The sequence below is a fragment of the Chenopodium quinoa genome, unplaced genomic scaffold (assembly GCF_001683475.1).
Source record: "Chenopodium quinoa cultivar QQ74 unplaced genomic scaffold, ASM168347v1, whole genome shotgun sequence".
Taxonomy (NCBI): domain Eukaryota; kingdom Viridiplantae; phylum Streptophyta; class Magnoliopsida; order Caryophyllales; family Amaranthaceae; genus Chenopodium; species Chenopodium quinoa.
This window is the reverse complement of record NW_018743345.1, coordinates 2,811-27,782: the sequence shown is the minus strand read 5'-3', so window position 1 is coordinate 27,782 and position 24,972 is coordinate 2,811. Positions and strand designations below refer to the sequence as shown.

General features: G+C 35.9%; 1 protein-coding gene and 1 long non-coding RNA gene across 2 annotated transcripts; one reads left to right on the top strand and one right to left on the bottom strand.

Moving 5' to 3' along the window:
• Nucleotides 1-8,349: 8,349 nt before the first annotated feature.
• Nucleotides 8,350-11,849, bottom strand: LOC110737978 (F-box/kelch-repeat protein At3g23880-like). Its single transcript, XM_021918329.1, has 4 exons — nt 10,468-11,849; nt 9,893-9,967; nt 9,234-9,307; nt 8,350-8,726 (listed from the first exon to the last, which is right to left on the bottom strand). Exons 1-3 carry the CDS (start codon nt 11,604-11,606, stop codon nt 9,247-9,249), a joined length of 1,275 nt encoding a protein of 424 aa, XP_021774021.1. The 5' UTR covers nt 11,607-11,849; the 3' UTR covers nt 8,350-8,726; nt 9,234-9,246.
• Nucleotides 11,850-17,294: 5,445 nt separating this feature from the next.
• On the top strand, nt 17,295-20,301 carry LOC110737977. The gene is made up of 3 exons (XR_002514532.1): nt 17,295-17,342; nt 19,284-19,342; nt 20,007-20,301. It is a non-coding gene; the product is annotated as an uncharacterized LOC110737977 (long non-coding RNA).
• The last annotated feature ends 4,671 nt before the right edge of the window (nt 20,302-24,972 follow it).

Genomic DNA, 24,972 nt, shown 5'->3' with positions numbered 1-24,972 from the left:
TTAGGTGACTCGTACTTCGTAGCTTTGTCCGCCCGATCGGGCGGACATTGCCCGGTCTGACCGGGCGGAAGAAGAAGAGGTGCCTGGCAAATTCGTTGAAGAAGCTGCTCTCGCGCCCGACCGGGCGAGCCTTCGCCCGACCGGGCGAGCCTTCGCCCGATCGGGCAGACCTTGCCCGGTCTGACCGGGCGGTGGGGTTGGATACGTTGAAGCATTCGTATGGAGTTTTCTTCTCGCGCCCGATCGGGCAGACCTTGCCCGGTCTGACCGGGCGGTGAAGGAAAAATACGGAACGCGGATTTTGCGGTTTTAGGTTATCTTATTTTATTATCTTTTTGCCCAAGTATCTTTTAATTAGGGATTAATATAAAACCTCCCTAATATCAGTATTAGGGTTAAGAGAGACAGAGTGAGAGCCGTTCTTGAGAAATACAAGAATCATCTTTGTAATCTTTGCAGTTTATAGTGAAATCATTCGATCTCGGTGCCCGTGGACGTAGCTATCACATCGATAGTGAACCACGTAAATTCTTGGTGTTGTTCTTATTGTTTGCATTGAATTTCTTTATTGTTTTCTTGTTTGTTTTCGACCTTTGCTTCCGCTGTCGCACAACAATTGTATCAAGAGCTCAGGTTCAATCCTTGGAGAGTTTCTTGAAGATAACAATGGCAGGAGATTCAACAATAAGAATTTGAGAAGTTTACCGGGAAAAATAGTTTCGGGCTATGGCAAATTAAGATGAAGGCTCTGTTAAAACAACAGCAGATATGGCGTCCGTTGGCTCCAAAGAGTACTACTTCGGAGTCAGGAGACGGACCGACTGACTCGCAGTTAGAAGTTATGGAAGAGAAGGCACACTCTACCATATTACTTAGTCTTGATGATCAAATCATCACGGAGGTTGCTGATCAGGAAACGGCGGCTGGATTGTGGCTGAAGCTGGAGTCATTGTATATGACTAAGTCGTTGACCAACAAATTATTACTGAAACAGCGGTTGTTTAGCCTCCGGATGCAGTCAGGTACTTCCTTACGGGAACATCTAGAAAAACTTAACTCTATTTTGCTTGATTTACGTAATTTAGATGTTAAAATTGATGATGAGGATGCTGCGTTGATTTTACTTGTATCTCTACCGTCTAGCTTTGAGAATTTTGTAGAGTCTTTTGTTGTTGGTAAGGATTCTATAACCTTAGAAGAAGTGAAGGCAGCACTTCATACTAGGGAACTCAGAATGAAAGCTACGAGTGATAATGGGATAATGGTAGTGGGTTATTTGTTAAGTCCGGAAAGTCTAAAAAGAATAAGGGGTTTAACAAGGGGAACAATGCTGGGTCGGGTGCTGGAAACGGCAAGGATGGATCTAGTAAAACTACTACTAAAACATGTTATTACTGTAAAGAACCGGGTCACTTTAGGAATAATTGTCCGGTGAGGAAAAACAAGTCCCAGGCTGCTGTAGTTGAAGAGAAACCGAATGAGAGCTATAATTCAGAGGAAGATTTAGCATTAGTCAGTTCTGCTAGGTCTGATGATTTATCTGATAACTGGGTTCTAGATTCGGGGTGTTCGTTCCATATGTGTCCACGTCGAGATTGGTTTGATACATATGAACCTCGCAATGGGGGTATGGTTATAGTCGGTAACAATGCTCCATGTAAGGTCACAGGTATTGGTTCCATGAGGTTGAGGACTGTTGATGGGCGGAGGTTAACTTTGACTAATGTACGGCATGTTCCTGCTTTAGGAAAGAATCTGATTTCATTGGGTACCCTGGATGAATTGGGGTACAATGGTGTGTTTTCAGATGGGGAGTTGTGTATTTTCAGAGGTTCTGAGTTGGTACTTAAGGGTATCAAAAGGAACACCCTCTATGTTTTTGAGGGTGTTACACTGCCTAGTTCTGCGGTTTGCGCATCTGTATCTCACCAGGAGATGACTAAGATTTGGCACATGAGGCTTGGTCATATGGGGGAGAAGGGGATGCAGCTATTGTCCAAGAGGGGTCTTCTATCCGGGGTCAAGGTTGCCAACCTTGAATTTTGTGAGCATTGTGTGTTTGGTAAGAAACACAGGTCAAAGTTCAGCAAGGGTGCTCACATTACTGATGCAGTGCTCGATTACATCCATTCAGATTGCTGGGGTCCATCTAGAGTTGAAGGTATGGGAGGTTACCACTATTTTGTGTCATTTGTTGATGACAAGTCCCGATACACATGGCTTAGGTTGCTTAAGTCAAAGGATGAGGCCTTCAAAGTTTTCAAGCAATGGAAAGCTTTGGTGGAAAATCGACAAGGAAGGAAGATCAAGAAGCTACGAACGGACAATGGGCTAGAGTTTTGCAAAGACGAGTTTAATCAGTTCTGTGCAGATGAGGGTATAGGTCGGCATCATACTGTCAGGAAGACACCACAGCAGAACGGTGTAGCAGAACGGGTTAATCAGACACTGCTAGAGAGAGTCCGATGCATGCTCTCTAATGCAGGGCTTGGGAGGAGGTACTGGAGTGAAGCTGTGTTAACAGCTTGTTATGTCATTAATAGGGGTCCTCATTCTGGAATTGATTCCAAAATTCCGTTTGAGATCTGGAGTGGTAAGTTGCCTAATTTTTCGAATTTGAAGATTTTTGGTTGTGTTGCTTATTATCATGTTATTGAGGGTAAGCTGGATCCACGAGCCAAGAAGGGGTGTTTTGTTGGGTACGGGGATGGTGTGAAGGGGTTTAGAATTTTTTCACCTTCGGAGGGTCGGGTCATTCTTAGTAGGGATGTTACTTTCGATGAAAACACCATGTATTCAATTAAAAATGCAGAGATTTCAGATTTGAGAAGGGAAGGAGACAATTTATTACAGACAGATGGGGTACTTGAGGTACATCAGTCTACCATTGCTGATTTACCTCGGGTACAATATATTGATGATGATGCTGATGTTCCAGTGCCGGGTACTCCTGAACCTGAGATTACTCCTACTCATTCTAACTCTGGGGATGAGGTGGAGCAATCTAATCAGGGGTCATCTAGTCAACCTGACACCATTCTTGAGATGCCTAAACGAGTTATCAAGAAGCCTGTTAGATTGATTGAAGAGATGGAGGGAAGAAATTGCTGTGTTGATGCGATGACAGGTTATGCATTGAGTGTAGCTGATGATGTAGAGTCATTTGAACCTGCCACATATAAACAAGCAATTAGTTGTAGTGAGTCTGCGCAATGGCTTGCCGCAATGGGTGAAGAGATGCAGTCCCTTTACAAGAACAGAGTGTGGGAACTGGTAAAGGTACCGGAAGGGAGGAAGCTTGTGGGTTGTAAATGGATTTACAAGAAGAAAGAAGGGTTGTCGGAAACTGAGCAAATACGTTTTAAGGCTAGGCTAGTTGCTAAGGGGTTCAGTCAGGTAGAAGGGGTTGATTTTGTTGAGATATTCTCACCTGTGGTTCGACATACTTCTATCCGTGTGTTATTGTCAATTGTAGCACATTTTGATCTTGAGCTGGAGCAGTTGGATGTTAAAACGGCTTTCCTTCATGGCGATTTGGAGGAGGAGATTCTGATGAAGCAGCCCGAAGGATTCGAAGTTCCTGGAAAGGAACACTATGCCTGCAGATTGCTAAAGTCATTGTATGGACTTAAGCAATCCCCCCGACAGTGGTACAAAAGGTTTGATTCTTTTATGGTTTCACAAGGTTTTGACAGGAATTCATATGATTGCTGTGTGTATCATAGTAAGCTGGATAATGGTTCCATGATTTATCTTTTGTTATATGTTGATGACATGTTGGTTGCCACAAAGAATAAATCTGATATTGCTAGATTAAAGGAGATGCTTAACTCGGAGTTTGACATGAAAGACTTGGGTGCAGCTAGGAAGATTTTGGGTATGGAGATCTACAGGGATCGGGCTAGAGGTAAGCTTTTCTTGACTCAGAAAAGCTACATTGGAAAGATTTTGTCTCGTTTTGGGATGGAAAAATCGAAGCCTATAAGTACGCCAACTACTGTTAGTTGTAAGTTGTCTTTGTCTATGTCACCTCAATCAGAGGAGGAGTTGTCTTATATGTCTAGAGTTCCATATGCAAACGCGGTTGGTTGTTTGATGTATGCTATGGTCTGTACTAGGCCGGATATTGCGCATGCTGTTAGTGTTGTAAGCAGGTTTATGGCTCGACCTGGGAGGGAACACTGGCAAGGGGTGAAAAGGATTTTTCGCTACCTGAGAGGGACAACTGATATTGGTCTTGTGTACGGGAATGGTAGGGAATGCTTGGTCACTGGGTACAGTGATTCTGATTATGCAGCTGATGTGGATACCAGGAGGTCTGTGACTGGTTATGTGTTCACTTTGGGTGGTTCTGTGGTTAGTTGGAAGTCTACATTGCAGTCATCAGTTACGTTGTCAACTACTGAAGCTGAGTATATGGCTTTAACTTCTGCAGCTAAGGAGTCTATTTGGCTCAAAGGCCTAGTAGGTGAACTGGGTATTGCACAGGATTTTGCTACAGTGTATTGTGATAGTCTAAGTGCGATTTGCTTAGCTAAAGATCAAGTACACCATGATCGGACGAAGCACATTGATGTCAGGTATCATTTCTTACGTACTGACAAGAGGATTAAGGTGAAGAAGATTGGGACTGCTGACAACCCGGCTGATTTCTTCACTAAGCCTGTTCCGTTTAGCAAGTTTAAACATTGCTTAGACTTGCTAAATATTGATTACTACGTGATGTAGTAGGCCCTGAGGGGCGAAGTTGGGGAGCTCCTGGTGTAGGTGTGTTGGCCTTAAGGTGGAGCTTGCCCGGGGCTTGTGATGCAGGTGGAGCATTATGAGTTGTTATACTTGGAGACGAGTATGTGATGGGTCTTGGTTGAAGACTTATCGGATGTATGGCTTATGCATGAGTCCTGCATCGGGTTTGGCTTGAGATGTTTTTTCACTATGTCTTGATGGGGTCGTTTGCTGACTACGAGTTCTCGTCAAGGTGGAGATTGTTGATAAGTATATTAGGTGACTCGTACTTCGTAGCTTTGTCCGCCCGATCGGGCGGACATTGCCCGGTCTGACCGGGCGGAAGAAGAAGAGGTGCCTGGCAAATTCGTTGAAGAAGCTGCTCTCGCGCCCGACCGGGCGAGCCTTCGCCCGACCGGGCGAGCCTTCGCCCGACCGGGCGAGCCTTCGCCCGATCGGGCAGACCTTGCCCGGTCTGACCGGGCGGTGGGGGTTGGATACGTTGAAGCATTCGTATGGAGTTTTCTTCTCGCGCCCGATCGGGCAGACCTTGCCCGGTCTGACCGGGCGGTGAAGGAAAAATACGGAACGCGGATTTTGCGGTTTTAGGTTATCTTATTTTATTATCTTTTTGCCCAAGTATCTTTTAATTAGGGATTAATATAAAACCTCCCTAATATCAGTATTAGGGTTAAGAGAGACAGAGTGAGAGCCGTTCTTGAGAAATACAAGAATCATCTTTGTAATCTTTGCAGTTTATAGTGAAATCATTCGATCTCGGTGCCCGTGGACGTAGCTATCACATCGATAGTGAACCACGTAAATTCTTGGTGTTGTTCTTATTGTTTGCATTGAATTTCTTTATTGTTTTCTTGTTTGTTTTCGACCTTTGCTTCCGCTGTCGCACAACACTTCTCTTGCAGTGGTACAATAAATTTATCTAGCAAACCTTCCAATATCCAATTGTCTATCAACTGTTCTACGTCGATTGGACAACCTTTCGGATACAAAGCACAATACAGAAAGCAATCTTGATAGGTAGTATTTCTAGCTTCTTGTAGCTGTATTCCAATCTCTTAAAATGTGTATCAGCTGCAGAAACAGGCTTCTATATTGTTTTCCAGGCGTTTAATCTTTTCTTCTACGTCTTTGAGGGTGTCACTTGCTTCTTTCTTCCATTTTATGGCGTCATTGTTAGGGATTGCAATCCCATTGACTTGTCTTTCGAATGTAGCTAGCTTATCTTTGCCTGTTTCTAGCTTCTCCTTCAACTGATTCAATTTCGCTTCTAGTACTTCAAAAGTGTACGGAGCATATGCTTCTCGAATATGAGGAGATATTAACCCGTTAACTAAAGCAGCAAGTGTTTTTGTTGCAGCTACTACCATGAAGGAAATAAAGCAAAGTTAGCAATCACATATTTCAGTTTTTAAAACTCCTTCCGTCCCTAATTACAGTCCTACTTCTACTATTTATTTCTTAGAGAGAAGTAGGAATGTAATTTAGGGACGGAGGGAGTAAGTGCAAATTTTACGAGTACAATCCAAATGAAAAAGTTGTGACACATAAAATTCAAATACTACTTCCGTTACATATTATTTGCAACAATTTGACATAAAGTAGAAAAGAAAAATGTCTAATCGTTGGAAAAAAAAAAATAGGGTCAAAATGGCCGTTATGTGGGGCCTATTGTTGGAAAAATGACCAGAAATATGAAAAGGTGGTGATTTTAACTAGTTTTTTTTTTTTATTTAATGGGTGGTAGTTTTAAAAAAAAATTGGGTGGTAATTTCAAAATAGGTGTACTTAATAGGTAGTAACACAAAATTTCCCTTTTTTTTTTACCCTATTTATTTTGTGTATCTTGCTTGCAATTGATGCTTATTTTGGTTTTGATTATGTATGTATGTGATGCTAGGGTAATTTAGAAGCAAATTGCAATTGATTTGGACTTGATTTGAGCATGTTTGAGTAAATTAAAGCCAATTAGAAAAAATGGAAGAAAATTAGAAAAATAATACTTCCTCCGTTCTTTATTACTTGACTCGCTTTGACTTTTACACTATTCACCACCTTTCCTTTGACCGTCTTTTGTGAATAATATGTAAGAAAAAATATATTCATGTATGATCTTTTTGGATTTGTCTCAATAAGTACTATCTTAATATATAACTTTTATAATTTTTACTTATGGAGAATTTAAGTTATTGATCGTTAAAATTTTGCATTGACAAGCATGATAAAATAAACAGGTCAAGTAAAAAAGAACAGAGGAAGTAGAGTAAATTAGTGGGTATACAAAATGGTGCTTTTAAATATTTTCTGATAAATTATCCTACTAATAAAATACACATTATCAAATAAGGTGAATTAAACGAAGTCTAAATTTTACGAAATAAACCTAAATTCCTAATACGCTACTTCGTACATCACATATTATCAATCGATTTAAATATGAAACTACACTCGTTTAGCACGCCGAAAATTAAAAATTAAAAACTACTCCATACTCTCATATATGCGTAAAACTTGAAAGAACATTCACTAGCTTGTTGGGTAAAGTTATATGTAGCCCTAATAGTATTTATCTTATCCTATGTATTTCGCTACACTGGTTTTAGTGGTTGTATATAGTATTTCTTCACTACATATATAGTATTTCTTCACTTTTAGAAATACTATTAGAAACCAGTGTAGCGAAATACATAGGATAAGAGAAATACTATTAGAAATACTATTAGGGCTACAATTTAGTGAAGAAAACTTGAGTTAAACCACTAAAAACCAGGTTACCACTTACCAGAGTTATCCAAATTAAATTTAGAAATACTATATATGTAGTGAAGAAATTAGAAATCTAACCATGTTCAAATAAGGAAAATCCTTTTTTTTTCTTTTTTTTTTTTTTTTTTTTTTTTACGGAAAACGAAGGAAATTTATTCAATCAACAGCATTACATTACAGCATACAATAACATACAAATATTTTTATTTTTATTTTATTTTTAAAAATCAAATGAATGAATAAAATGCAGCTAATATGAGTGGCTTTGACCAATCTGGGGTTCCGATCCAAAAAAAAAAAATTACATCCAATAATAGGTACTCTAAAAATTGAATGTGAAATGGATACCCAATTTGAATTACATTACTACTAAATTACTAATACAGTCTGTAACACTCATTTATATAGACTTGGGGGTCTACGACTCTACGAGTAGTATAGTGTTGTAAGGTTGTTAACCAAAATGTATACCTATAAAATCCCTATTTGTGATTTGGTTTTGACAATGTCAACTCTCATAGTGAACTCCTAATGTTTAATAATTACTCCGTAATTTATAATTATGCAATCGGTGCAAATAATAATGGCAATGATATATATAATATCCTATAATATAACGTCGTATATTTATTTCTTCTATCATGTTCTTCTACGGTTGACTTGGGAAAAATACAAGGTTTTGATGTTAAATTAAGTTATCTTTCTCATCTTATTTAGACAAATTCTCTGTTTTAATTAGTTAAAAACACTTTAAAATTTCATTAATGCTTTGTGTACAACTTGTGGTTGAAATCTTTGTAGTACTAATTTTAAGGAAATTATGAATTTAGATGAGCTTAATACTACGTAATTGATATGATGAGTTCAAGTCATAAGGATTAAGCCACAAAACATTTTCTGATTGTTAACAAAGCAAGCTTACCTTCTACTCCTCCAGTTAGTACTGAACCTACTACTCCGTAGTACATAAACACCGGCTACTACTACGATTACTACTAAGTACGAGTACATAATTAGTAACAAAATTAACAATTAAACAGTAACATGCCCATGTCTAATTACCATCTTACTAAGCATAATTCGTTTACGAGTTGAAAGAAATGCAGAGTCCTAACCACTCCACAAGCCAAAGCAATCACTTCACAAGCCGAAGACTCACTGTGCCTCATCAGGAAAAAAAAAAAGGTCCAACGCGCAATATCACACCATCATGCAAGCTGCATATAGCATGGAATTGAAATAAATAGGCAAATCAAACATTAGCATAACAGAGGAATTAACACTACACAAACAAACACAATGATGTTTCAAAGACTTTGTGCTGTAAAATCCATCTCACATAACAGATTTTCATAAGCTGAATCATGTTCATTCATAATTAAGCATAAGTGTGTTACAATATGCAAGTATTAATTACAAAATCGACAAAATTGGCTTTGTGAATGTTAATGTAGAGAAAAAGGGTTAATGTTCCATGGAAAAATAGATGTCAAGTTGTCAAACATTAGCTACTATATTCTCTTGGATTAGACTTTAGACACATGAAAATGAAGTTATCTAGGCACAAAGCTTAATTCACATAGTTTAATTGTCACTTAACTACTATCCGACAAACACAATGTTAGAAGAATCTTCATTGTAGTAAAAAAGATATCATCAGGACATTTCAGCTTTCGATTCTGAATCAATACACTTAATAGCATTAGTAATTTAGCATCACAAACCTGAAAAAGATATCTAGAATTCACGACGAAACTTAATCATTTGATTGAGTATTACAAAAGCTTTCCCCATGCGTCTACAAAGAACCACAACAAAATAAGTATCAGTCAAAGTGCATCAGGTGATGCACATTTCAAAATCAACAGATGAAAAGTACGCTTACAGAATTTCTAGGATATGCAAAAGGTATAAGTTAAGAATCTTAAGATCGATGTACCTTGGGGTGACTTATACAAATCTTAGGAGTTCTGGACTTTCTGATTATCATTGAGCTTACAATTTAATCCAAATTCTCATTTGTAAGGTAACCTTGAATATGTCTTATACTATACACTTGTCTTAACCACAACTTGTGTGCAACCAAGGAGTGGTTATTTGCTTGACTGAGCAAAATTTTAAGGTGAGTATTCAAGGTTTTAATCATACAGTACATACATGACACTAATTAACGTGCAAGCTAGTCAGATAAGTGAACTGAGTAAGCTGCATTTTACATCAAAATTCACAGACATTATATAAGCCAGACACCAATATGCATGTAATCCATTGACTAGCGTAGAAAAACAAGACTGCCAAACAACCCAAGTGCTTCCTTTCTACAACTATAGGGAACAATTTAGGAAAATCCATAAGCAAATTTATGTAAGTATAGGCATCTTACACTCTGATTGTATCTAGAGATGAACTATTCCCATCTTCATTGCAGATAGTGTCATCTTCCTCCAAACGGACAGTCCTGTAACAACAAATAGCATAACTTTAACACAGAAGAGAAATCTTACAAGAGTCTAAAGCATATTTCATCCATTTCTTCACAAAATGACATTGTAAAGCAACAGGTTAATAGCTCTTAATCTCTTATCAGCCGAACAATATTTCCAACTGACATGAAGTTCCAATCAAAGAAAACTATCATCAGTCAAATACTCAAATACTTTGGACTCAATATCATCAACTCATGATTAGATTCTGTATCAGAAATCAGGTAATTAAGACCAACCAACTAAATTGAGACCAAATAAATCCAAGAAGCAAGGCTACGTGAAGAGCCATGAAAGACATGTACTTAATGATGATAGAGAAATCTTTAGCATAATGAACAATGAAATTAGGTTCACTAAAACCACATTGGCCACTCAATCACAAGAAAGCATAGGTAACCAAGGCTTAATTTCAAATGTAATAGCATCAAAAAGATGAAGTTCATTCACGCAATGAATTTAAAATTGTTCATACCTCTTGCTCTCACAATCTTTTTCAAGAAAAAACAGGCTCTCCGTGAAAGCACAAGCATAAAAGGCAGCAAACATGCCATCATCGCGAATAGTTATCATGTTTTTGGTGTCAGGATTGTAAGACACCAGCTCTCCTTCAAAGGTTTGTGCTAGTACCTCTCCATTTGGCCTCCACCTTAGAACCTTCAGCAATTTTGGCTCATCGAAATCAACACTCAGAACCTTACTCCAGGAATCAATCACATCATACTCCTTCTGAATCCACATCTCAAAACCGTCTCCATTCCTCTTATACTGAATCATTGACAGCAAACCCTTGAATTCAGAAACCTCAAGAACAATGGGGCACACCTCAAGCAATGCCAAAGGCAGCTCCATCTTCCTAAACTTCTCTTCCTCAACATCAAACACCAACAGACAGTTGTTCTTAAACGACGAATCAGACTCGTCTTTCCTATCAAACCCAACCCAATGAACACACCCTTGCAGAAAACATTGAGACCAAATATCCTCAGCAATGCAAGTAGTAACATCATCAGCAAAAACCCACCTCCAAACCCCCAATTTAGCACTATAAACCTCAGCTTTTGGAGGAATCTCATCTAACCCAGAATTAAGCTGAATATGAGAAACCCTAACAACCTTCAAATCCTGAGTTTTGGAATCATACCCAAATCCAAAAACATGCATATAAGGTCCAACAACATCAAAAACAATTCTTGGTTTTGGTACCTTAATATGCTTCTTAATCAAAGGGTTCCACAAATAGAAAGAATATCTGTTCCCAAATTGAGTATCAGCAAGAAAAACAACACCATTAACACACCCAACAACACGAAAATTCAAACCCACCCCGGTTTTAAAAGGAAGAATAGAACCCTTGTTAAAAAGCCCAGAAATTTCTTCAGAATCAGAGGAAAAATGGTAAGATTCAACACCACTTTCAGCCAGGGAAGGTTTAGTGAAACTTCTAAGGAGGAAATTGAGATGGGTTTGATGAAATTTAGTGTGTGAAGCTATGAACTTAGGAGAGAGAATGAGAGAATACCATATTTTGCAGACACAAATGCATTTGCCTAACTCTTTTGCTGGGATTCTCTTCAGAATTTCTGACCATAATTCTCGCCAAACTTCAGCCATTTATGACATTGTTGATGAACCTGAATCTCCCATTTTTCTGAAGAAGAAGAAAAACCCTGAAAACGTGAGAACTTAGAAAAGAAAAATCCAGAAAAATTACAGTACAAATTAATTTGTAGTAGTTGAAAAAGATGAAGATGAGTGCTGAAGAAGGAAAGGGTGGCAGAGTGGGTTTTTTTGTAAAGTTTGCAGAGTTTAATTCAAACAAAAAGGAAATATTTTTGCAGCTTTTTTGTGCGCAAAAAGACAAATTGTTGTACGAAAAATGTACTTCATAAATAAAATAATAAATAAATAAAAACCTTCTTTTTACTCCGTAGTTTTTCTACTACTTGAAGAATTGAAGGTCCAATGTAATATTGGGCAACATTTTTCTTGGGCTACCATTGTAATGGCTACTCAATTATGTTAGCCCAATGGGCTCATCTCATTTTCTTGGTCGTTGGGAGCTTGAGTTCTTCCTATATTGTCATATTAAAGTACTGTATTTGTAAAAATGGGATTAGTGTTGTAGTTTTATAAAACAGCGTAAAAGGAAAGTGTTGTGATTATTATAAGGTAAAGAGAATTTGAGATTTTATAATCTGCTTGACAAATCTTTTTCAAGAATGTAGAAATCCTTATTTTTTATTTATTTTTATTTAGTAAAAGCGATGAAACAAGAACGTTGCTTAAACAAACACGAGTAGTTATCATAGGATAGGAAGTTGGGAAACTATAGGTTCATCTCTAACTTTCACAACTTCAATTCAAGATCGAGTGTGTTCTCTCAATTCTTTTGACGTTCACTTATAATATCGTACTTTCTCCATTTTTTAATAGTTGTAACACTTTTCTAAAATGGAATGTCACAATACTTGCAAGATTCTGCAATTGAAAAATTATTTTGGGAAAAAAGTTGTATAATTTCCCTTATTTTAAGCACATATCCCACTGAATTATACTCCTAACAACCTCTCACCCTATTTTAAAGTATATTAAATCATATGAACCCTACTTTGCTTAAAACCGTGAAGAAGTGTGTGTTATTATTAAGAACAGAAGAAGTAATATATGTCAAAATCCCAACTTCTAAATTAAAACCCCTATAAGGGTGTGTTTGATTCACGTTTAAAGTGTCCTTATTAGTTATTTTTATAATTCGATACAAGTAAAACGCGTGTCTATATTTCGCTCTATGACTGCTTAAGTCAAGTATGCATTGAAATTGTAGCAAATATAGTTAGCAAATGAAATTTAACCGATGCACTATTAAAGCATTTGATTGTATGAGAAAATGTCATAGGTTGAAAGCATCACACCAAAAGGATAAGAATACAAACTCAACAGTATAATAGTTCTTTTCTAAGAGACTAACCTTTTTAATTTAAGGCATGGGGGCCAAAAATTTCATAACCACAAATATATAAGCTAAGTAGATACCATTTCACACTTTATCATCATGATCATCGTGCAATTTTCGTTTGCGTTTAAGTTTAATTTCAATCAATCAATCATAAGCAACACCCTTTATTAATTGCTTTATTTTCATGCCTATTCTAATTCACAATGGCTAAAAAAAAGCAAACAGTATCATAACAACCCATAATTATTGTTGAACTTATACATCAAATTGATAATTATGATGTAACTTCCCAAGCAATATGCCAATATTCTTAAGTGATCGGGGTAATCAATACATAAGTAGTAATTGAATGGTACAGGCATAAATATGATGCACATAACTGTGAATCTAATGAACATCAATAAAAACCAATGAACATATATAAAAACTAAAATAAAAGAATAGATTATTGAAGGGTAGTAAAAAAAAACAAATTATTCTTGGTCTACCTGTAAAAGGTTTGATTGATTCTGGACAATTTTTCCTTAAACTTAATAACATATGTCCTTAAAAGCAATGTTTACAGTGTAAGAGTTAAATAGAGCATGAACGTTCAACCAACAAATAATCCAAACGACTCTTGAATAATCACCAATTGTTGTCAAAAAAATAACAAGCTCTACGAGACGACACATGTCTATATGATCTGAACCCCACAAATCATAATGTATTTTCTCAAAAATTCGAGAAGCTCTATTATCACTTAAAGGAAATTTGTCTCTTACTTGGGTGCTCGGCATGCATACATATCTCATATCTCTAACACATTAACATAGCTATGGCGGATAGCCAATTCAACAAGGACAATAACTACTTTTTACCAAACATATTTCAAATAAACTAACAAAAAAAAATGTACAACTGAATAATCAAGTGTTTGAAGTAATGAATCAAAGAAAACCATTCTCTTTGCATAAGGTTTTTTTTTAGTTAACTGAGAAATTATAATCTTGTTGGGAAATGTATTTTACAACCTCTGTTTTACATTGTTTGCAATACTATATTTGCCAAAATTGAATATTTCACATTATGTATAACATTTGTTTTTATTTTCTTTTAAGTTGTCAATTTTTTCTATCTCTTTCCAAATCACATGCATCTCTATCTTTTTTCTCTCCATTTAACTCTTAAAATGTATTCAACCCTAGAAAGGGGCAAATAATACCAAAACAAGTGCACCTTAGCTTGCAAAAAAGAAAGTTTGAAAAATGCAATAGATAGAGGCCTTGTTTGGCAAGTGGATGTTGGCGGTTGGCTGTTGGCTGGTTCACTTGGCTTGTTTGACCAGCTGGTATGCTTGGCTGTTTATAATGGCTTTTGAAATTGGTTGTTAAAGCTGGCTGTTTATAAAAGTGTTTGGTAAATTAATAGTTGGTAGTTGGCTGTTTATTAGATAATTTGTGGGCCAACAAGCCAAAAGCCAACAAAAAAGCTACTCAAAGCAGCTTTTTCATTTTGGCTTAAAAGCCAGCTTTTTCACTGGCTAAAAAGCCAATTACCAAACACATTTTTTGGCTGTTTGACTTCATAAAAAAGCCAAAAGCTAACCAAAAAGCCATTTTCCAAACATGGCCAGAGAAATAGACGGATCATGCACCATGCACGTATGGTTAATTATATACCTTAACGAATCACAACTTTCCTATTTACAAAAAGAAAAGTTAATAAAGGAGTACTCGTATATGCTTTTAATTCAGCATTGCATCCACATGCATCGAGAAAGGCAACGAAACGCCTACAAACGACTTCCACGTTCCTGATCAAGCTGAAGTGGAGTCGATAGGATCTAATAAGGATGACCCCATGGGTTTAGAAGGGGATCTGGAGGATCCGCTCATCCCTACCCCCATCACCTTCATTTTTAGCTCTAACAAGTTGAATAATAGAAGATTGGGTAGGTTGCATGTGGAAAAAAGAAAAAGGAAGAGGAAGAAGCCAGTTGTCTCTCATCATAGGAACCAGGTTTGCAAGACAAGAAAAACGTAAAGGATCAAACCTTGAGCTTCTCATGCCTAACATCCATACCGGAATTAGTCAACCTCATTGTATCCCCCCCTTAGATAATCATGTTAGTAGTCCCCCTATGTCTTGGATGTATCATGGTTTTACTAACTCTGCGAAGAGGTCTAAGTCTGTCTGTAGTTTTAATTCTTGCGTTGAGTCTGTTGGGAGCTAGTCTCCTTTTTCCCGCTGTCAAAAAAAAATCCATATAATTTTTAAGAAAAGAAAAATATTGGTGTCGATGGTGTGGGACTGTGGGGTGATAAATTTTTAGAAATTGTGATATACACCCGGGTGTACGGTGCACCTAAGGGTATTATTTGCTCATTTCAATGATTATGACTCATTTTATCATCAAATGAGCAAACAAATATCTTTGGATGTAGTGGGTGTATCGTATACCCGGGTATATATAACAAGCTCTCATAAATTTTGTAGCCTGCCATGAAAAAAGTGAGAAAAGAAGGAGCGAAAGAGAATGGTGGCGAATATGGTACAATAGAACATAAAACCTATGCATGAGTTTTTTGGTTGATTTAGTTTAATTTGGTCACCAACATTTTACTTTATATAGGTCATTTTAATTCTTAATGAATTAAATTGAGCATAAAATTGGCAAAAAAAAAATAAAAATAAAAAAATAAAAAAAATTGTCTCGGTTTACGTGTTAATTGCGTTTCTTAACACGTCAAATGGGACTTTACGTTTTTTTTTTTGCTACTTTGGAACTTCATTTGGAACTATAAAAACATACTCCGCTGCCTTACCTGAACAATTTTCAATGCTAAAAGAATAATGATTCGTAAATCGAGACATCTCTTAAATATGCAAAACGAGGCATTTATGCTATTTTTTTTGCTTATGAGCTTAATTTTTTGGTTCCATTAGAACTGAAATGACCCCCCGAAACCTTTAACAGTTGATATTCCAGCACGCAAATGGATAAAAAATACTCCGTATTAATAAGGGGAGGATAGGCCCCATAAACGGTGATTGAATCAATATTACAGAATATCGTTAACGACAAGGTCACTATATGATTACGGGTTACAATATGTAATTTTCAAAAAGAGGGGGCACAACGTAAAAAATGCAAAACCAGAGAATTACAATATAACTATAAAGCAGAATTTCGGTAGAATATTTGATACTGTAGTATTTTTGTAGACATTATGGAGAATTATAGCTTTATGACGATGAAATATCTACAATGATAACGAATATCTTGTCAATTTGTCATAAATCATAAAAATAATTATGTGAGACAATCTCATACAAATACTTGTTACTACTTTTGTTTAGCAAAACGTTGATAAGGAAATAAAACTTGTTACTTTTTTTTTTGGATAACCAACTTCTTTGGTAATTAGTTTACTTACTACATGCATTCAACAAGTTCCTTTCACGGATCATTTTTGTTTGGTTTACCAACAACCTTCCTAGAAGTTGTATATACCGTATGTAAAAGTTGTAACGAAAGTGAGGGATAACTAGGTTATGAGCTTTCCTCCCGATTCTAGGAGGTCGTGGGATCGATTCTCACCCCCACCTTTATGGCTCTCTAAACACCAATATATATATATAATTGTGGACTGATCAGAAACGAGGTTGGGGTGGTGGAGTAGGTACTGACATCACTCTTATTATTTTCACTTCTTTAAAGTCATGCATCTTATATATAAATGGTCACACTATGTAACGAGCCGCATATAAGAATTTGTGATTAAAAAAAAATGCTACTAAATTCGGAAATACGTAAAATATTACAAGTGAGTGGTGACGAGGAGTAGAGCAGCAGTTACATTTGTCCCACCGTCCAACACCACAAATGTTTCCTTTCCCCTTTATAAAAGCCCAAAACAAGGTGCGTTAGTTGCTCAATAACCAAAACGCACTCCAAAATGTTGTCTAACAAACTACCAATTACAACAACTATAATCCTCTTAATTATATTTATTTTTCCTAATTATAACTTTGCTTATTATCACAATCTTTCAAAGAGTGAAAATAATAATAATGGTGGATCTTCTTCTTTATTTACACTTCCTTCAAACTTTCTCTTTGGTACTGCTTCTTCTGCATATCAGGTTTTAACTCCCTCATTCCTCAAAACTTTTTTTTTTTATTTTTTTAATAGAATTTATTTAATTATGTTTTTTTTTATTTATTAAAATTCATGTAATAATTATTATTAGCATGCATGCCCTTTTTGATGCATGACTATAATAAATCACCTTGTTTTCAAGCTAAATATAATGTTTTTTTTTCCTTCTTCAATTTCAGTATGAAGGTGCCTACTTAGTTTGATGGTAAAGGGCTCAACAATTGGGATACTTTCACTCATAAGTCAGGTTAATACCGTATTCTATTATTCATAAACGAACTACTTTTTTTAGTTTTTTTAGTAGGTAAAGAAAAGGGTCTTCTCGAACTTAAACCTCTCACAGATCAACCTAACCAATTTAACAGGTTAGGTCTGTCATTAGAAGCCGGGGAAAGGGTAAAAGATGTGAGTTGCACAACAAACGACATTATTTCTACTAAATTAAGTCAGACTTGGTACTTCATACAAATGCTTGAGATTAAAACCTCTTATATACACCCAGATACACATAGATGTAGGTGCATCGAAATTTTTTTTTGCTCATTTTAATTTTTGAAATGAGTAAACAAATTATTAAATGAAGCAAAATTGTCTTTTGGTGCACCTTAGAGGCTTACACCTTGCAAGTGAATAATAAAAAAAAAATAATAAAGGGTTTCAAAAGGAATTTTCCCAACTTTTTACACTTTTAAGACTTGTGAATTGTTGATGATGAAAATGAAAAATATATTTGGATTTTTCTTTTCTTTTTTTTTTTATATTTTATTTTTTATGCTCGCATAATACATCATGGGACCCTGGTTGGGCCCCCATAGGCCCATAATTCAACAAGAGTCTTAATCCATCATCATATAACTTTGTCTAAAAGAAATTATACTTCCTTTTTTTTCGGTATAAATTCACTTTTAAGGGCAAATGGTGGCAAAAAAAAATAAAAAAATAAAAAATAATATAAAAGGACAGAGAAAGTACGAGATATTTTGTGTAAGAGACAATAAAATATGTATTAAAGTATAGCTATATATGATATTTTGAGTAAAATTACCATGTATTATAAACATATTATACGTACTACATGGAGTTTGATCATGTACCTAATTGCCGAACAATCTAGTTTCATCACTTTATTTGGTGGTGCCCTTAACAAACTGAAACATAATTTGTGACAAGAAATATAATTTGATGATATGTTACATTTTTTTGTTAATAGAGCGACATATACAGATATATTGATTGGACTCGTAACATGGAATATGGAAAATGAGCTGGTATAAATTATTTGATGCTTTGACATTAATATTTGGAAATTTCATGTCAATGCAAACAAAGGCTGTATTCGTTTGTTTGAGTTACTCATTAATTGTTTTAGCGTTTTGTAAAAGCGTGTGTAAAATGATCGATAAGGACATTTGAAATAAGTTATTGGTACAGGTAGTAAATTCGAGGGTAATTAGATGTTTCTTACAATTCTACTATCAAACCTACTCTTGTTTTTTTGTTTTACAAAAAGATTTGGGCTTTTCTACATTATAACCCTCTAACTTTCCGTTTTCTACGATGTGCCCCCTCTTTTTGAGAAATCTACATTGTAACCTCAAAATACATTTAGCTTCTATACGGTAACCTTGCCGTTATATTGCCGTTAATAAATTCCGTTAGTGGGGCCCACTCATCACTTTATAATATTTTTTTATCGATTTGCGTGTTGGAAATGGTTTCTTTTAAGGTTTTGTGGGCTATTTTGGCCCTTAAGGATCCAAATTGAGCTCAAATTTGAAAAAAAATGACGCAAATGTCTCGTTTTGCGTATTAAATACATAAACACGTATTTCGAGACATTACTTAATATGCAATACGAGGCATTTGTGTTATTTTTTTGCTAAATCTGAGCTCAATATGGATCCTTTAGGACCAAAATAGCCACCAAAACCTTAAACGGAACCATTTTCAACACGCAAATCGATAAAAAAATATTATAAAGTGATGAGTGGGCCCCACTAACGGAATTTGTTAACGGCAATATAAAGGCAAGGTTACCGTATAGAAACTAAATGTATTTTGAGGTTACAATGTAGATTTCTCAAAAAAAAAGGGGCACATCGTAGAAAACGGAAAATTAGAGGGTTATAATATAGAAAAACCCAAAAGATTTTCTCCTAAATGTTGCATTTTTTTTTTTGTCACACAGGAGGGATATTAGACAAGAGCAATGGAGATGTTGCGACTGATCACTACCACCGATATCTGGTAAAATATTACTGAATTGGTAAAAATAATTTCATTTTATTAATTAATACTTGTCAAAAGACAATTTGATAATGCATAAGATAAGATTATAAGTTTTTGAATGCTCAATATGATTAAAATTTATTAAAAATAATACAATCCTACAATTACAAATTTACAATAATTATTTTGGGGTCACAATATAAAGAAATTTAACCAACTTAAATTTTAACAAAAAATCGTAACAATATTTAATTTACAAATATTCTGAAAACAAACAAGAATTATAATTGAATTTTCTAACTCGGAATTTTAACAAAAAATTGTAACAAGAATCAAAGGAAATGTGTATAATACTACGAGTATTGTTAAAAGAAGATAGCGAAAGTGCATGCATATGACGTGGCCCGTTATTTTTCTTACCTTTATAATACGTAGTAATAAATAAAAAAAAAATTAAAAAAAACGTGTGCTTCTATGCCCTTTTGTCTAATACTGCGTAATATATACTCCATAATATGTGAAAATTGACATTTGTTTTGGACAGTCGACAACTGACACCCCATATAAACTTATATAAGCATGCTGCCAAATTTAGTAAATAAGCATTGTGTTGATCTTAAGTTTTGATGATGACTCAAGGAACCTAAGCAAACCCATAAGGGTTTTAATCTTTGTCTATTAGCTTTGATGTATTTGACAGGTTCTTATTGGCAACGAAGTTCTAGAGTCAGAATGGAGCATAGAACAAGTCTAAAGATTGAGCTATGGACGAGCATAGAAGACACTCAGAAATAAAGTTCCTTGAGTGAGGAACTGAAGCTCCAGAGTCGAAGCTTCACTGAGTTCCAAGAAGTCTATTGTATCTTTATTGTTTATTTTAGGCTTCTTGTATATTTGCTAAGTACATTGTTAATTGATAGGATTTTAAGTGGATTTAATTTCAGTTTATAAAGATTTTATTTTCCTATGTTTAAAAAGATTCTATTTTATTTTTGGAAAATTATCTTTTAAAGAAAAACTATCTTATTTATTTTAAAGATTTTCTGTTTTGATCTTATCTATATTTTAAAGAAAAAAACTATCTTATTTATTTTTAAAGATTTTCTGTTTTGATTTTATCCTAATATTTTGGAAAATCTGACTTGGTAAAACTAGTTTTGTAAACGTCTTTTTACTGAGTCAAGGAGGTTGAGAAAATAAAGGAACCACTTCCTTATTGTGTGATTTAGCTTGCTGCCCAAGCCTCCACGAACTGCACTTCCTAAATTAATGGAAGTTGTGGTATAGTGGGAGTTGGAAGCAAACGTAAAAGTTTCAACCGCTTTCCTCTTGTAAAAATAGGATTATTTTTCTGTTTTGAAAAAAAATGAGACTTGAGCATTACAATACTTAGCTTTTCTAAAAGAGTCAAAAATCCACTTAAGTCCTTGAGTGTCTTTGTACTTAGCATCTTAGTAGTGTTAATCTTGAGTTGTATTGGGGTAGAGTTTGGGTAAACTCTAGAGTGTTTGAGTTGCTTTGAGTGAAGCAAGGAGAAAGAGAGAGATTAGAGTGCTCAACTGATTGAGGGATCAGTTGAGGGGGAACTTAAGTTCGTTGAGGAACTTGAGTTTAGAGTCTTAATTTGTAATAGGTTGTTTGCCCTATTATTATTAAGAGTTGAGTTTAAAATCCCTTGTGGTCGTGGTTTTTCTTCTTGATTAGGGCCAAGAAGTTTTCCACGTAAAATCTCTCTTGCACTTTAAAGTTTTTGTTTAAGTTTATTTAAGAATTCGCAAAAATTACCCTAGTTCCTCCACAATACAATTCACCCCCCCTCTTGTATTGTTCATTCGAGTCAACACATTGGTATCAGAGCCGGTTCCTCGAGGAAATCAGGAAACCCTGACGAGTCAAGTTCCTGGAATCAAGATGAACAATCACGAGAAAACTGGAAGAAGGTTACTCTACGCAGCGTCCTCCTATGTTCAATGGGAAATTCTACACCTATTGGAAGAACAGGATGAAGATTTTTATCAAAGCCGACAACTACCAGGTTTGGAGAGTGATCGAAGTTGGTGATTTTGAAATTACCAAAACTACTAATGAAAATGAGGTAGTACCTAAACCCATGTCTGAATTTGATAAGGAAGATTTTGAGAAAATGGAAATTAATGCACTTGCTGTTAAATTACTTCATTGTGGTCTTGGACCCCATGAACACAATCGTGTTATGGGTTGTAAAAATGCTAAAGAAATTTGGGATTTACTTCAAGTTACCCATGAAGGAACTAACGAAGTAAAACGCTCTAAAATTGACTTGCTTATGTCAAAATATGAACGGTTTGAAATGCAACCAAAATAATCAATTCAGGAAATGTTAACTAGATTTACTAAATCATTAATGAGCTTGTTTCTCTTAGAAAGCAAATCCTTATTGATGAGCAGGTCAGAAAAGTCTTAAGAAGCCTCCTCAAGATGAGAGATGGAGAGCCAAGGTAACAGCCTTACAAGAAACAAAGGACTTCACAAAGTTCAATATTGAGCAACTTGCTGGTTCCCTCATGACTCATGAGTTGCACCTAGGAACAAGCAACAGTGAAGGAAACCGAGGAAAAGGTTTGGCTCTCAAAGCTGGAGATCAAGAAGAATCTGAAGTCGATGAAGAAAGAGGCTGCTATGCTGGTGAGAAGGTTCAAAAGAATGTTCAACCGAAACAACAAGTCAAGGAACTTCACCAAGAAACCTTCTACTTCAAAAGCTGACTCTGGTTGTCACAAATGTGGATCTCTAGAACTTTATTCGTGAGTGTCCACTTTGGGATACAGAGAAAGGAAAAGGGGAGGCAAAGGAACAAAGTAAGAGCAACTACAACAAAACTCCTTTCAACAAAACAGACATTAGGAAGGCTATGATTGCTGCATGGGGAGATTCTGAAAGTGAGGATGAAGAGGAACAACCTGAAGAAGAAGCAGCTCATTTGTGTTTGATGGCCAAACGTGATGAAAAGGCTTACAATGATGAGCTTGCTAAAGAGGTATTCCTTGATCCTAATGTGCTTAAGACTTATACTAAAGATGCTCTCATTGATTTAGTATTTGAATTGGAAGATGACTGGACTCATACTAGTATTCGTCTAGGTGAATGTCAAAGAGCTCTCAAAGTATGCAAGGAACACAATACGTGGATTGAAAATCAACGAACTGATGTTCAGAGTAGATTTTTTGAACTTTTTGACAAGAATCTTCTCTTAAAAGAAATGAATGAGAAACTCAAGTTTGAAAATATCATGGTTAATGTAGAACTGACTCAATACAAACTTGCTAGTGCAGAAGTGTCTCCAAGTTCCTCCTCCGAATCTCTGCCTAAATTTAATGAGGATTTTGAAAAAATTAAAACATAATCTTGACGAGTTAAGAATTGAAAAGGCAAATTTGGAGAAGGAACTGGAGCTTCGAAAAGAAAGAAGCATTAGTCAGTTTGGAATTCCTAAGTGGATTGAAAATGCTCAAACCAAAAGAACTGAAGGTCTAGGATTCATACGGTCTAAGCATAAGGGCAAGAAAAAATATGTAGACCTGCCTAGTTATAAAGTATGTACCTTCTGTGGTAAGACTGGTCATCTTGTTGCTACTTGCAACAAGAAGGAACAGTCTGTTAGCAAGAATGTTAGGCAAGTTTGGGTAAAGAAATCTGATATTGCTTCAACATCCAAGGAACCCAAGGAAACCCGGGTTCCTGAATCTAACCAATAAGTTCTTTTGCAGGTCCTAGTGAGGGGGAACAACACGTGGTACCTCGACAGTGGTTGTTCAAAGCATATGACAGGAGATAAATCAAAGTTTCTCTCACTAGAGGCCTATCCAGGAGGAACTGTGACCTTTGGAGACAACAAAAAGGGTGAAGTAATTGCTAAAGGAAAAGTAGGAAGGTCCAGTTCTCATTCAATAGAAAATGTACTTTTGGTCGAGGGTTTTGATGCACAATCTTCTGAGCATATCACAATTTTGTGATAAAGGAAACTCTGTAAGTTTTACCTCTGATTCATGCAACATCATAAATGATAAAACAGGAAGGGTTGTTCTTGAAGGAACTAGAAAAGGGAACACATACATTGTAGATCTAAATTTTGTTCCAAGGAACAACCTTACCTGCTTGAGTGTCATTAATGATGATCCTTTATTATGGCATAAACGTTTTGGACATGCTAGCTTCTCACTCATGGATAAACTTAGAACAAGGAACTTGGTTACAGGGCTTCCCCCAGTCAAGTTTCTCATACAACATATCTGTGATGCATGTGTGAGAGGCAAGCAAGTCAGGTCTTCTTTTAAAAGCAAAAACATGGTCAGCACTACAAAGCCATTGGAGCTAATCCATATGGATTTGTGTGGTCCCATGCGTGTTCAAAGTAGAAGTGGAAAGAAATATGTTAGTTATTATTGATGATTTTTCTAGATTTACTTGGGTGATTTTTCTGTCTAGCAAAGATGAAACTTTTGATGAATTTGTGTCCTTTGCCAAAAGAGCACAAAAGACAAGTGGAAATCAAATTATCCACATTCGATCAGATCATGGAACTGAGTTTGAGAATTCAAGATTCGATGACTTTTGCAAAGAAAATGGCATGGATCATAACTTTTCAGCCCCAAGAACTCCTCAACAGAACGGAGTTGTTGAAAGGAAGAACATGACTCTAGAAGACATGGCAAGAACTATGCTCATAGCAAGTGGTCTTCCAAGGAACTTCTGGGCTGAAGCTATCAATACTGCATGTTATATCATTAACAGAGTATGATGAGACCAATCATCAATAAGACTCCTTATGAACTGTTTAAGGGCAGAAAACCCAATATTTCTCACTTTCGAGCTTTTGGATGCAGGTGCTTTGTTCATAATAATGGAAAAAGGAACATAGGAAAATTTGACGAAAGAAAGTGATGAAGCGGTGTTCCTTGGCTATGCATCAAATAGCAAAGCTTACAGAGTTTACAATAAAAATACATTGTGCGTAGAGGAAAGCATTCATGTGATATTTGATGAATCTAATATGTTTATGAATGTGCAGGAACAAGACAATATTGATTATGAAATTGGTATGATTAGAGACAGGGAAGAAGAGGAAGAAACCTCCAAGCAAACCAAGGAAGTAAGTGAGGAACCTGAGCAAGAACATCAAGAAAATGCTGAAGTTCCAAATCAAGAAACCCCGGAGGAACAAGATCATGGAGAATCTGGCAACGAGGAAAATGTAGAAGAAGTGCCTCAAATAGGAGTTCCTGCCAGAGAGTTTCAACCAAAGCCATTCAAATATCAAGGGTCTCATCCAACAGACCTTATTATAAGTGATATTGGTAGAGGAACTCAGACCAGATCACAAATGAGTAACTTCTGTGCCTTTCAAGCCTTCCTATCCATTATTGAGCCAAGAAATCATGAAGAAGCTCTAAGGGATGCTGACTGGATAGTTGCCATGCAAGATGAACTCAATGAGTTTGAGAGGAATTAGTTTGGCATCTTTAAGAGAAACCTAAACACAAAAAGGTTATAGGGCTCAAGTGGGTATTCAGGAATAAGCTGGATGAATATGGAACAATTGTAAGAAACAAAGCAAGACTTGTTGTGAAAGGCTATAATCAGCAAGAAGGTATTGACTTTGAAGAAACTTT

Excerpts from the sequence above, each read along its gene's own strand:
- LOC110737978 (XM_021918329.1), bottom strand. The coding sequence starts at position 11,606 with ATGGCTGAAGTTTGGCGAGAATTATGGTCAGAAATTCTGAAGAGAATC. Across the intron at positions 9,968-10,467 it reads AAAGATTGTGAGAGCAAGAG|GACTGTCCGTTTGGAGGAAG; the intron begins GTATGAACAATT and ends TTGTTGTTACAG. Across the intron at positions 9,308-9,892 it reads TCTCTAGATACAATCAGAGT|ACGCATGGGGAAAGCTTTTG; the intron begins GTAAGATGCCTA and ends GGTTCTTTGTAG.